Source organism: Camelina sativa, chromosome 6 (assembly GCF_000633955.1).
Source record: "Camelina sativa cultivar DH55 chromosome 6, Cs, whole genome shotgun sequence".
NCBI classification, from domain to species: Eukaryota; Viridiplantae; Streptophyta; class Magnoliopsida; order Brassicales; family Brassicaceae; genus Camelina; species Camelina sativa.
The window spans coordinates 14,992,642-15,005,161 of NC_025690.1; the positions used below are offsets into that span (position 1 = coordinate 14,992,642).

At 40.8% G+C, this 12,520-nt stretch overlaps 6 protein-coding genes across 8 annotated transcripts in view; 4 read left to right on the forward strand and 2 right to left on the reverse strand.

The window, feature by feature from the left end:
* The window catches only part of LOC104791452 (DNA polymerase I), a 5,013-nt gene extending 4,238 nt beyond the window's left edge, over positions 1-775 (forward strand). For all 3 annotated transcript variants that reach the window (XM_010517347.2, XM_010517349.2, XM_010517348.2), the window contains 4 exons: positions 40-98; positions 186-230; positions 318-392; positions 501-775. In XM_010517347.2, the coding sequence (XP_010515649.1) occupies positions 40-98; positions 186-230; positions 318-392; positions 501-623 (302 nt within the window). In that variant the 3' untranslated portion in view covers positions 624-775. The remainder of the gene's footprint in view (positions 1-39; positions 99-185; positions 231-317; positions 393-500) is intronic.
* Positions 959-2,616, reverse strand: LOC104791453. Its single transcript, XM_010517350.2, has 2 exons — positions 1,458-2,616; positions 959-1,348 (listed from the first exon to the last, which is right to left on the reverse strand). The coding sequence occupies exon 1, from the start codon at positions 2,525-2,527 to the stop codon at positions 1,478-1,480; it is 1,050 nt and encodes a 349-aa protein (XP_010515652.1). The 5' UTR covers positions 2,528-2,616; the 3' UTR covers positions 959-1,348; positions 1,458-1,477.
* LOC104791455 lies at positions 3,166-3,829 on the forward strand. The gene has a single exon (XM_010517351.2). The coding sequence runs from the start codon at positions 3,329-3,331 to the stop codon at positions 3,689-3,691; it is 363 nt and encodes a 120-aa protein (XP_010515653.1). The 5' UTR covers positions 3,166-3,328; the 3' UTR covers positions 3,692-3,829.
* On the forward strand, positions 4,795-7,840 carry LOC104791457 (cation/H(+) antiporter 28). Its single transcript, XM_010517353.2, has 4 exons — positions 4,795-5,176; positions 5,257-6,261; positions 6,356-6,961; positions 7,040-7,840. The coding sequence occupies exons 1-4, from the start codon at positions 5,006-5,008 to the stop codon at positions 7,661-7,663; spliced, it is 2,406 nt and encodes an 801-aa protein (XP_010515655.1). The 5' UTR covers positions 4,795-5,005; the 3' UTR covers positions 7,664-7,840.
* Positions 7,780-9,021, reverse strand: LOC104791456 (DNA-directed RNA polymerases II, IV and V subunit 11). The gene is made up of 5 exons (XM_010517352.2): positions 8,881-9,021; positions 8,701-8,790; positions 8,541-8,619; positions 8,189-8,284; positions 7,780-8,033 (listed from the first exon to the last, which is right to left on the reverse strand). The coding sequence occupies exons 1-5, from the start codon at positions 8,931-8,933 to the stop codon at positions 8,001-8,003; spliced, it is 351 nt and encodes a 116-aa protein (XP_010515654.1). The 5' UTR covers positions 8,934-9,021; the 3' UTR covers positions 7,780-8,000.
* LOC104699080 (histone-lysine N-methyltransferase 2C-like) overlaps positions 9,187-12,520 on the forward strand; it is a 5,374-nt gene continuing 2,040 nt past the window's right edge. The window contains exons 1-11 of the mRNA XM_010414429.2: positions 9,187-9,318; positions 9,471-9,813; positions 10,042-10,216; positions 10,302-10,351; positions 10,563-10,655; positions 10,732-10,820; positions 10,912-10,990; positions 11,222-11,304; positions 11,422-11,500; positions 11,630-12,008; positions 12,151-12,515. Coding sequence (XP_010412731.2) covers positions 9,287-9,318; positions 9,471-9,813; positions 10,042-10,216; positions 10,302-10,351; positions 10,563-10,655; positions 10,732-10,820; positions 10,912-10,990; positions 11,222-11,304; positions 11,422-11,500; positions 11,630-12,008; positions 12,151-12,515 — 1,767 coding nt within the window. The 5' untranslated portion in view covers positions 9,187-9,286. The remainder of the gene's footprint in view (positions 9,319-9,470; positions 9,814-10,041; positions 10,217-10,301; positions 10,352-10,562; positions 10,656-10,731; positions 10,821-10,911; positions 10,991-11,221; positions 11,305-11,421; positions 11,501-11,629; positions 12,009-12,150; positions 12,516-12,520) is intronic.

Sequence of the window (12,520 nt, forward strand, 5' to 3'; positions counted from 1 at the left end):
GCCCATGTTTCCTATTAATCACTATTATTGCATTATCAGGCACGGTAGAGAATCTGTTGCAGTCGATTGATGAGATTAAGGAAGGAAAAATAAAGGAGGTGAGTGAAGTGATGTTGCATAGGCAAGCTAGTACTTTTGTGATATGCAAGGCCTAATTTTGAACTCTTCCTTTGTCTTTGCAACAGTCCCTAATAGCTAACGCGGAGCAAGCCATGCTAAGCAAGAAATTGGTAGGTTGTTTTGTTTTTTTCTTCTACTTTTATTCATTTCAGATATTGAGTTTCATAGGGTAGGGATGATGAATTTGTTAATGGCAGGCACTGTTACGATCCGATCTCCCAGATTACATAGTACCGTTTGACACGAGTGATATTACATTTAAGAAACCAGAGGTTTGTATAACGATTGAATGATTACATCTACTACAATATACTAGTTGAGAAAAAAGAAAGAAGGAAAGAGAGACAAGTAACGGAGGTTTATCTTTTGATGTGCTATAGGATAATGGAGAGAAATTGAGGAGCCTGTTAATCGCGATTGCGGATTACGCAGAAGGGTTTTCAGCTGATCCAGTCATCAGAAGAGCTTTCAAGTTGTGGGAAAATCTGGAAGCAATGCCATGATGATATTTTTATGCATCGTTTTCGTGCTCATTTCATTTGTACTGGGGTACATAAAGTAAGGTCAAGTTTAGAGGGTTGTCCCACTATCAATCCTTTTGTAAAGCATACTTATATTGAAACTAATGATGAAGTTGATGCTAATTCGGAAGCTTTATTGATTGTTAAAATACAACCCAATCGTGACCAACTTCCATTACATTAAAGATTAAACACTAGGGAGGTGATGACTTCAAGCCTCTCCTCTGAACCCATCTTAAAAGCTGTCTGAAGCTCTGTTCAAATTGCTACATTGCTGCAACTAACAATAAATTCATAATCCATGGAGTAAAAAACACTTGTGATAACAAAGATTTTTTTTCCATTCACACTTTTTCGAAACAAAAGAGAGAGAAGTGACCTTTGCCAAATTCTCTATCTCTCCCATGGAAAGGGAGCTGAAAATACAAAAGAAAGCCGATTTAGCTTATCTTAATGATGATGTTGCTCTCACTTTGCCTTTGGGGCTATTTACATTTTCATTTTTTTTTTACATCCATTACCAAATCTACCTTCCCTAAAGATCACAAAGCTTAAAAAAAAACACACAGCAATTTCACACCCTTTTGAAATCTACAGGGTCAATGAAACACCACACACACACCCACTCAGAGTAATCCATCTTTATTTGCCACTCTTCTTCGAGGGCCAACACAAACTGCTTCTCCTAAAAACCTTCCTGATGTTACCTTTGAACACAACAAGAAGATATATAGATAAGAGACTTGACCAACAACAAACTCATATATACACATTTTGGTCATTTCCCAATTCAGATTCAGTGACTTTTTTTTTTACCTAATTTACTTTTCACCGATTCAATCCCTAAAGATCACAGCATCAGCTATCTCCATAAGCGGTTGCAGTGACTCAGGCGAGAATTTTCTGGCGAAGAAATAGGCTAAACTCGAGTTAGATCTCCGCAACGAGTGAATCAGCTGCGGCGAGACCTCGGAAGCACCGTAGGTGTGAGGATGACCACCAACACTACCGGTCCAATTAACACGGGTGAGTGTGAAGTGACTACATCCTTTAGGATCCTGGAGAGACAACAAAGTAGGGAAATAGTGTTCTTCAGGGTAACAAGACTCAACATCGAGGCATGGTAATTTGAATTTCCTCCATAGCTTCCTCTCTCTGATCACCATCAGAGCGTGACGTTTCGCCAAAACGAAGAACTGAGATCCAACGCGGAAGTCTTGGTACCGGATCTCCGGAAGCATCGCGTCTTCGCCTCTTGCGATGTATCGCTTCTCAAGGAAAGGCTCATCGGAGAGGATCTCGATGAAGCTCTGGTCGGAGTTGGCGGCGGTGGAGAAGAGGTGGTTGTGGATGTAAGAGAAAGAATGGAGAGGGATACAGTGTTGCGAGATCAAAGCGAAATAGAGATTGTTCGGATCGTCGAGGATCGCGTTGGCTAGTAACCTTCGTTCGGCGGAGATCAGCGTCGGTGAAGCTCGCGCGGTTCTCTTCGCCGGGATGAATTTAGCGTTGATTGATGAATCGAGAAGCGGAGAGATCGATGAGGAGGTCGGATCTGCGTGGATGTAAACGTTGTAGAGATCTCGGTGACCTTGGAAGAAGCTTTCCCAGAGAGGTAAGAAGGTTAGATCGGAGTTTGTTAAAAAGAGAAACGCGATCTTAGAGGGAGGAGGAGGAGACGAAGAGAGGGAGATGAGACGACGGTAGTTGTTGTTGTTGGAGGAGGAGGAAGAGACGGAGGCGCGGTGGAAGAGAGAGAGGTCGTCGAGGTCATCGGCGGTGGAAATGAGGTTATGGTTAGAGGAAGAGAGAAGGAAGACGAAGAAGAAGAGAGAAATTGAGAGGAAGAGAGATAGAGAATACACGAGTGTAGATGAAGAGAACATTTCTCTCTGTCTCTGATAGAAAAAAAACAAACACAAAGGATTTGAAAATTTTTCTCCGAGGAAGAAGATGAAGATGAAGATGAAGATGAAGTTGAAGTTGAAGATTGAATGAATGAATCAGGAAAAAAAAAATCTGATCTGACAATAAAAAAAAAAGAAATATGACGTCAGCGAATGGGGACACGTGAAATTAATTATTATTATTTTTAAAAAAAAATAATATATAAATATGGTTTTTTTGGGGGCAATCGTCGAGTCGACACAGTTGCTCTATCGCTGTTTGTTTGTTGCGTTGATTCGGTTAAAGTTATCTGATTTTAATTAAAGTTATCTGATTTTAATTAAAGTTAATAATAGGATTTGAGACTTGAGAGAGAGAGGACAGAGACATATTCTTGGGGACCTTTTTTCTTTTTGTTTCTTTGAAATATTTTATTCTATGCTTATCCACTGAGTCATCAATCTGGTGTGTGTGTGTGTGTCAGTGCGTGTGAATAGAGAAAGTGGGTTGGGATACTTGGATATGATATTAAAAACATTGAACCGGTCCGGATCCACGATTTCGGTTTACGAAAATTCACATCAAAATCGAAAACAAACAAAAACCGAAATGACCAAACCGGACTGCCTTGGCTTACAAACGTGAGACTCTGGGTGTGTGTGTGTTAGACTAGAGTAGATCTATCACCACCCATTTGTTTAATCATTTTGTGTCGTCATGCAATCAAAGATTCAGATATTTTGTTTCTTTCCCCTGCTGCTGCTGTTCGCTTTTGATTATTCTATTCATCTTTCTTCTCCATGGCGGCTATCTCCACGACCTTCTACTACCCACTATGGAATTACAACCACCGGACAAAGAGACAAGCACCAAGCACAAGCAGACACGGCGTTAGATCTATGACAGTGATTTCTTGTCGCAAACAAAAATTACCGGGTGAGGAGGATCAAGGAGGAGTGATACAGAGGACAGTTAGAAGGTTGATTTCAGAGGTTGAGAAGTTTGGTAAGGATCTGAAGACAGGAGAGAAGAAGAAGAAAGGAGATGTGAAGGATCTGATGCTTATGAGTCTCTCTTTTGCTGTTTATGTTTACATCTCTCAGCTATTGGTTTGTGCTTACTTCTCTTGGCAACACCTCAGCTTCCCCAATCCCTCTTGGTAGTAGGAGGAGCCTACGCTTAGCTTCCCCAATTCTTGATTGGGTTTTGTTAATCTTGCACAAATCATTAATAAGATTAAAAAAAGATTCCATTGCCAACTTCCAGAAAATTTGAGAGTTAATGATCTTTCACTTTGGTCTTTTTGAATTGTTAAGAATTGAATCTCTCACTTTCATATCTCAATCAGTATGCTTTAACTCCGTGACGTTGAAATATCCGGCAGCTTTCTCTTGCTCTGCTCATAGCTCCCTTCTGATCGGCTTGTCATCCGGAGCATACTTTTGTGCTTTTCGCCTAATTGTGTTATACAAATAACTGCAATCTCACCAAACTTACACCACATTTGAACCCCGCTTCTACGTTATTAACCACCCTCTTATATAGCACGCAAATTCCACTTTCATATCAAGGATTACAACTAACCAATTTTCTGAATCCAATTTCATATCAAGGATCCAGTGACAGTAGCAATCAGTAATCTCTGATCAGCAGAAAGCTAAAAGGTTACTTACGGTTACGGAGGCATTTTCAAGTACTTGGATGGTTTGGAACCGTGACCGCCCTTTATGACCTGCTTACTGACCTCAACTTCACTATCACCTTTAGTTATAATAACACTACCGTTTTGAGATGGCTCACCATCCAAAATATAACTTACCATCCTTGACTGACCCCGTCCAAGCTTTATCATACAAAATGTTGCTAATATGAAGTGTTTGTCGTCGTTGTGGATTTGGAGGAGAGGAGAGTGAACTTAAGCAGAGAACTTATGTTTTGCATTTTTGGATGAAATATAAATTATTCCTAGTAAACACTCTGTACAACAAGTCTTGTAACGGAAAACAACTAAAAAATGTTCCAAGTCATGAAGAGAAAAATGTGGAAGCTGATTCTTAACGTTCCAGTCAACTCCGAAACTTCTGAAAGATAACAACAGCCAAAAAATAGATTACAGGCTCAAATTTGAGAATAGTATAAACCGTTAGAATATTGAAAGTAAATATTATTTAAGTGGTGTAATATACATTTTTGTCTGAACTAGTCATATTAGTTTCATCAGCTAGGATGAATGGTGTATGTATAATGGGGGAGAGATTGAGAAGGAACGCGAATAAAGGGATCCACAAGTGTCTCCACCAATTTCTGAGTAAAAACAAATCACATCCTTTCATTCTCAAACACCTAAACCAAATTGTCAACTCAAAGAAAAAGAAAAAAAAAACAAAACAAACACACAAAATCGAAAAGCTTTCTTTCTCTGCAAGACACAATAAGCCCTATACGAATATACAAGGCAGCTATCGAGGGAGAGAGAAATGAATACAACTACAACAAAAAACGTTTGCGGAGACAAATGGTACCTTAATCTAGACAAGCCTGAAGAGGCATTGAAGTTTCTTGGATTCATTGCCATTTTCGTCATCCGAACTCTCCTCCATCATCTCATGAAGCCTCTTGGCCAACCTTACCTCACCACCGACTTTTCTGTATGTCCATCTCTTCTTGTTCTTCGTATATATTATCTCTTTTGATCTTTCCATATTAACTCAATTTTTGTATGCATCAGATAGGGCTGATTCTAGGTAATCTTCCCAAGTTTCGAGAGGCATTCTCGGGGCCTTACTCTGTAACCCTCAACAACATAATCGAATTCGGAATGATCTGCCATATGTTTGTGATGGGTCTAGAGATGAATCCAAGCGTTCTTCTCAGACCACCAACCAAAGACGCATTCATAGCATACACAAGCATGACCACGACCTTTGTTCTCGCCTTTGTCACAACTCCTTTCCTCCACTACACCAAAACTGGTCCTTACGTTTTCTCCCTCGCCCTCTCCCTCATGGCATCAAGCACTGGTTCCCCAATCTTAACCCGCGTCATCGCCAATCTCAAAATCAGAAAATCCGATCTTGGGAAACTCGCATCAGCCGCAGGTGTCCATACGGACATGATCTCTACCTTGTTTTACTGCTTCGGATTCATTTTCTTCCCTACGGACAAACCTCTCGCTAGACCTCTCCAAAGATTCTTCAGAGCCCTCCTCATGTTTTGCCTCTTCCTCGCTCAGGTCACTTTCACCTCAATCGTATCCCCAATATTTCTAAATTGGGTCAACAACGAGAACCCCGAAGGCAAACCACTCAAGGGATCTCACCTTGTTATGTCTCTCGCTTTTGTCGTCTTGATCTGTAGTTTCCCACTTTGGCCAGCTGAGTCAGTGTACAACCCAATTCTCAGCGCATTCACGGCTGGTCTCTTCCTTCCAAACCAAGGAAGAATGTCGAAATGGATCATCAACAAAATCAATTACTTGCTCAGCACGGTCTTCTACCCTATCTTCTTCTTCTGGGTTGGGTTCATAATCCACATGAGAAACTTTGACATCGGGGATAAAATGGCGTGGGCAAAGTTCTTTTCTCTTCTCGGTACTGTCATAGTCGGGAAAGTCACCGGAACAGTCTTGTGTGGTTTACTACTTGGTTATCATGTCCCCGAAACCGCATCTTTAGGACTGCTTTTGACAGCTAAAGGCCATTTTCATGTCTACTTGGCAGCCTTGGCCATCCGGGTACCATCAAGCTTTCTCCTTTTCAGTTTTATTTCTTTGTTTATCTTCAAAGCAAGATCTTTACTCTCGTTCTTTCCGTTTGATGCAAATGCAGACAAACAGGGTGAAAAATACGACCGGTGCAATGATCATTTTTGTCATTGTCCTCACAGTGATCTACTCCCCATTTGTGGTCATGGACATCATCAAACGTGCTAGAAAGCGGGTGCCTGTGCACATCATGGCGCTTCAATGGCTTGATCCAACAACAGAACTTCGGATCTTGATCGGTCTCCACGGTCCGCACAACATCGGTTCCACGCTCAACCTTATGGAGATCTGCCATGGGGGACGTGAGCCAGGGTCTATATTTTATGCGACTGACATGGTGGAGTTGACTGATGAGATTGCTGCCACGCTGAAAAAGGGCGGAGGAGGTGGTCAGAGTAATGATTCAGTGACGGTAACGGATAGGTCGGTGGCGGAAATGAGAGAGAGTATAACGGCAGCTGTGAATGGGTACGGGGAGCTCCGCAACGGACAAGGTGTGACAGTGCGGCGGATGCTTGCATTGTCCACTTTTATGACCATGGCTCAGGATGTTTGCGGTTTGGCTGATGAACTTATGGTTTCCATTATAATTCTACCGTTCCATAAACGACTGAATCCTGATGGCACTCTTGACTCTGGCAATGCTGGGTTCCGTCATGTGAACCGAAAGGTAATTGTTCCACCAAGTACTATTACAAGTCTATTTTCCTTTCTCGTCACTGGTATAATTAGGCATTTGCGTTTGCAGATTCTGAAGAACGCACCATGTTCGGTGGGAATTCTTGTGGATAGGTCGTTCGGGCAAACAGAAGAGGCATGGAGACCAGGAGCATCCATGGCCATTGCTATAATATTCATAGGTGGCAGAGACGACAGGGAGGCACTGGCTTTCGCGGCACAAGTGGCTCGACATCCTGTTGTGAAATTGAAGGTGATACGTTTCTTGGAAGACAAGAGCTCCCAGAACGCACAAAAACGCAGTAGTATCCTGAACAGAGCGAGCGTGGTAGAGCAAGAAGAGGAAATGAAGCTTGATGATGAATGCTTCGCTGAGTTCTATGAAAGATACATAGCTGGAGGTGGAAGAGTGTCTTACATGGAGAAGCATCTCACAAACTCCTCTGAGACTTTCACAGCACTTAAATCACTAGATGGAGAGTATGGGCTGGTGATTGTCGGAAGAGGAGGGGGAAGAGCAAGCAGTGGGTTAACCACTGGCCTCAACGACTGGCAGCAATGTCCAGAGCTTGGTCCCATAGGTGACGTTCTTTCCGGATCAGATTTCTCACGCAACACATCAATGTTAATTATTCAGCAGCAGCGTACTCGGGGTCAGCTTGATGGGCTCCATGATGATTTCAACATCCTGTGAATATATGTACAATTGCACTAATTTTAGTAGCTTGGGAAGAGTAGTATCCTAACCATCACAGCTCTAAAGAGACTTTGTACAATAGTTCAAACATTAAGTGGTTTATGTAGATAGAATGGTAAAAAGAAGTGGTATCGAAGCATTACTTCTTAGCAGCCTGAAGCGGTGTTTAAAACATAGAGTTAAAACAAGTTACAGGGCGATTTGTTTCTGATTTACACAAAGCATAAACTAGGGAAAATTTCACAAGCTCATTATAAGTCTTGTGATTGGTGCTTAGCAAAGGACAATGCAAAACGTTTTCTTCCCGAAGTTCTGATGGAGACCTCTGAGTTCCTTAGTACTGATTTGAAAACTTGGCTACCTCTGCCTGAAAACACAAAAGGGTATATACCATAAGACGAGGTACATCAAACAACATCAATAGCATTTGATATTCGTCTAGCTGATCAACCACATGATGAAATAAGTGAGTTACAAACAATAAAATCTGATACAGAAGTGTGAAGAGAGAAACCAAGGTACCTCAAACTGGTTCTTCAGATAATCGAGCTCCTTGTCAAGATCATTGATGGCCTGGTTGTATGCTTGCATCGGAGAAGACTGGCTTGTTGTATGAATCTACACACAGAAGAACCACTTTCACACTTAAACAACAACATCCAAGAGTCCTAAAAATCAACAAGTGTATCCCACTTGTTATACTACTCAGAAATTTTCACACATCTCAAACAATCAGACACTGTTTTGAAGTTCCTAAAATGAATACAAGGATCAACGAAATGGCAAAAACACAGAGAACAGGATTAATCCTTCCAATTTCAAGGCAACATGCTTTACAGTAGTAACATGCAAAACTTGAGGAAATTGAGCTTACCCTCACAATAATCTTGTACTTAAGAGGATGAGGAAGCTGGTATCCAGCGAACAAGACATTCTCGTCGCGGTGAAGTTGCCTTCAACAAAAATAAAATAAAATTCAGAACAAAAATTTAGGGATTTTTATCTCTTGAGAGAAAAAAGAGACAAAGACGTACATGCGGACAATGTTACCAATGGTATGGTCTTCTCTCTCAATCGTGAAGGAAGCAGCATTGATGATCTTCGTGTCCCTATCATAAGCAACCCTAGAACATACGAAACAAAAAAAAATCGAGGGTTTAGCACAGTAATTAAAAAACTGAGACTATCGATAAGAAGCTTTCGAATTTCATTACTTCCTGGTTCCTTCAGGGACGACGAATCTCTCGTATCGGTCAGGAGCATTCATGGCTTAACCGGAGGTTTCAACTTTCAAGCGTCCTTCGCCGCAGAGCAGAGAGACCTTTCACTTTCTCTCTCGGCAATGAAAATATAATTCGACGACGTTTCGTCTTATAAGTTAAAGAAAACCATAGTAGTCCACGTGTTCTATTCTTATTGGTTTAAATCCTTTGGCTCGGATCGGGCCGAACTCTTAAAAAGTATTACCAAATTGGACCTTTAGGTTTATGTTATTTACACAAGCGTGTGATTTAATTGTGGGAGAAACCTAACAAAAAATTTCAGGAAAGAAAAAAAAAAAACAACAAGTCAGATCCCTAAAAATCGAACCCGAACGCGTAAAAAACTTGAAAACCGACTATGGCCTTTCACGTAGCTTGTCCAATTACATGGTACCCTCTTTAATTTTTTCTTTTTCTTTTGGCGCCTCGTCGTTACTCTTCTATAGTCTTCGGCTGGCTTTGTTGTTTTTTTTTTGTTACTTATCGAATTGTTCAAATTGGTTTTATTTTTGGGGGTTTTCTTCTTCTTCTTTTCTTCGCAGCCGGAAAATTTGCTTCTGCGTGTTGGGTTTTTCTCGGAATCTTCATGGTAAACAAGTGAAAGATGTGTTTCTCAACGAGATCCATTCTCTTCAAGACTTCTTGCGAGACCCCTGGGGTGATGAGGTTTCGGCGGACGGTGGTACCGTTCAGATCCATGTCCCTAAGCTCGCTGTGTTTGATACTGGTCCTCGTATTGCGGCTAGAGGGAATGATTCGGCGGTTGAGGTTGTTGCTGCTGCTGCATCTTCGGATTTGGTGCCAGCCAAACGCACTGTTGTGTTGCAGAAGAAAGCAGCTGTGGTGGATTGCTGTGCTGTTAATGATGCTTCTGACGACTTAGAGGTGTGGTTGCTTGCTGCTTTTGTCAATTGAATTGAACGAGTGTGTGGTTAACTTGAGATAATGATTTAGTTAGGCTAGACTTGGTAGTTGCACATGCCTATTGGTTATATGATATTGCAGCCTTTGTTTGAGTATTGAGTGGAACGGTATACATCTCTGTCTTTGTGAAATATCGTGTGTATTCAGTAATGTTGATAAGTCTGTTTCTTGTGTATGTCTTTTATGTAGGTTACTGTCAAAGAGCTCTGTGGAGAAGATCATGACCATCACAGTGGAAGCATAACGTGTCACATGTGCTATTTGGTTGAAGTTGGGAAGAGTGAGAAAGCCAAGATGCTTTCTTGCAAATGTTGTGGCAAGAAGTATCATAGAAACTGCTTGAAGACTTGGGCTCAACATAGAGGTATCGTTTTCATTGGAATGTAATGCTTATGAGTCTTCTTCTGCCAACTGCCTAGATTCTTATAGCTTTTTTTTTTTTCTTTCAGATTTGTTTAATTGGAGCTCTTGGGCTTGCCCCTCTTGCCGAATCTGTGAGGTTAGTTTGGACACTACTTTGTGCGCAATGACTATTCCTACACTTCTATTTCCTTTTCAACAAGTGTTCCTGCTCTTTTACATGTTGGGTTACATTTGACTTTTCCTCATCATGTATCTGATATATCTAAAAAAGATGATTTGGAACATTTTAATTAATTGGTTTAACTACCTCTTGATCATTTACATTCTCTTGGTCATGTTTCCTCTAGGGCTGCGGGACTTTAGGGGATCCAAAGAAGTTTATGTTCTGCAAAAGATGTGATGCTGCTTATCATTGTGATTGCCAACAACCTCGGCACAAGGTAGTATTTGTTGCTTCTCTATATAAGGTTCCTATCTTTTGCAAATTGGTTGATTCTCGTCTCTGAATGTTTACAGAATGTTAGTTCTGGACCCTATTTGTGTCCGAAGCACACCAAGTGTTACAGCTGTGGGTCTACAGTCCCTGGGAATGGCCAGAGCTTACGGTATTTAACTTCTTTTTGCTTTGTGATTCCTACTATTATTTGATACATGTAAAGTGCACTAATCTCTTATCATTCCTTTTTAACTCTGCAGGTGGTTTTTGGGGCATACTTGTTGTGATGCTTGTGGAAGGTTGTTTGTTAAGGGAAATTATTGTCCTGTATGTTTGAAGGTATCTCTTTCTTCTTCTTGTTGATAGTGAACCATGTACTCGGTTTCCATGCATCATAATTGGTTATGTTTGCCCAGAGTTAATTGTTCGAGGTTTATTATGTATTTTTGAGTTGTTATCCTATACTATTCAGACATCTGTATCGCAAAGGCAGTTAAATGCAGCATTTTCTTACATTCTTTGGCTCCCTTTGAATCAAGTTGAGTAATTTATTTTGATTTCGTTACGTAGGTTTACAGGGACTCGGAAGCAACACCAATGGTGTGTTGTGACTTTTGCCAGCGCTGGGTTCATTGTCAGTGTGATGGAATCAGGTCAATATCTTTAATTTATTTAATAATGCAATATTACTTTTGTGTCATGTAAGCATGTCTTTCAAGTGTGTCTCCAACTATTTTAAATAACACTAACTTTGCAAACAAATATCACAGCGAAGAGAAATACATGCAGTTTCAAGTGGATGGGAATCTTCAATACAAATGTTCTACTTGCCGTGGGGAATGCTACCAGGTAGGTTTCATGGGTCCTCTGTCTTTTTCAAGTGTTTGTTCTTAAATCTGTCCGATGCTCTAGTGGATTGCCATAAATGATAATTTGGTGACCCCATCTTCTCTTTCTGATTTTTGTTTATAATGCCAGGTCAAGGATCTTGATGATGCTATACAGGAAATCTGGAAGCGAAAAGATATTGCTGAGAAAGAGCTAATTGCTAGCCTGAAAGCTAGTGCTGGGGTAGTTGGGCAAACTGGTGGTGCCTCTCTTATCAATCAGCCTAGATCTGTGGAAAGAAAAGTTTCTGAGAAGGCTGTGGTCAATGGTGAAGAAGAGAAGCCATTGAGAGTTCTCAGGATAAAAACTAGCAAGCCTCAAGATTCAGATAGTGAGAAATTTGGAAAACACACTACAGAGCTGAATACTGTGAAGGCGAAAAAATTGGTGATAAGTATAGGTCCTCGAAAGACAGGGGTTACAAACTCTACGAGCTGCGATGTATCAAAGCTTTCTTCCAAATCCAATGGTATGTCTAGCGTAAATTTTTGCATCTTATCATAAACTTATATAAGAAAAATATACTCTCTACGATTTACGTTAAACTTTCTTCAGTTTCTTCTTTTTTTTATAATTGATATTAGTAATAAAAAGAGCTTTGGTGATTTCAGGAAAGCAAGAGAAATTGCAAACAGAAGAAATGTTGTCCCAAGAACCGCATCGCAGTTTGTTGGGAAAGAATAATGACGAAAAGAGAGGGTCTCGAGGTGAAGTGGCCACTTCAAAGGCTGAGGGCGGAATCATAGGGAGACACTCAGATAGCAGAGGAGATTTAAATAGTGGCTCGCATGATTCATTGCAGAAAGATTCAAGACGATTGTTGAAACTGAAAATAAAGAAACATAATCCGGAGAGCCAAGAAGGTGAAGCCCCTAGCATTGTCTATGAAAGAGGTAAATCTGGTAAAGGACATAGGTCTAAGAGGAAAAGAGCATCACCTCCAGCTGAAAAGTCAGGGTTCAATGAAGATGAAGATGCATC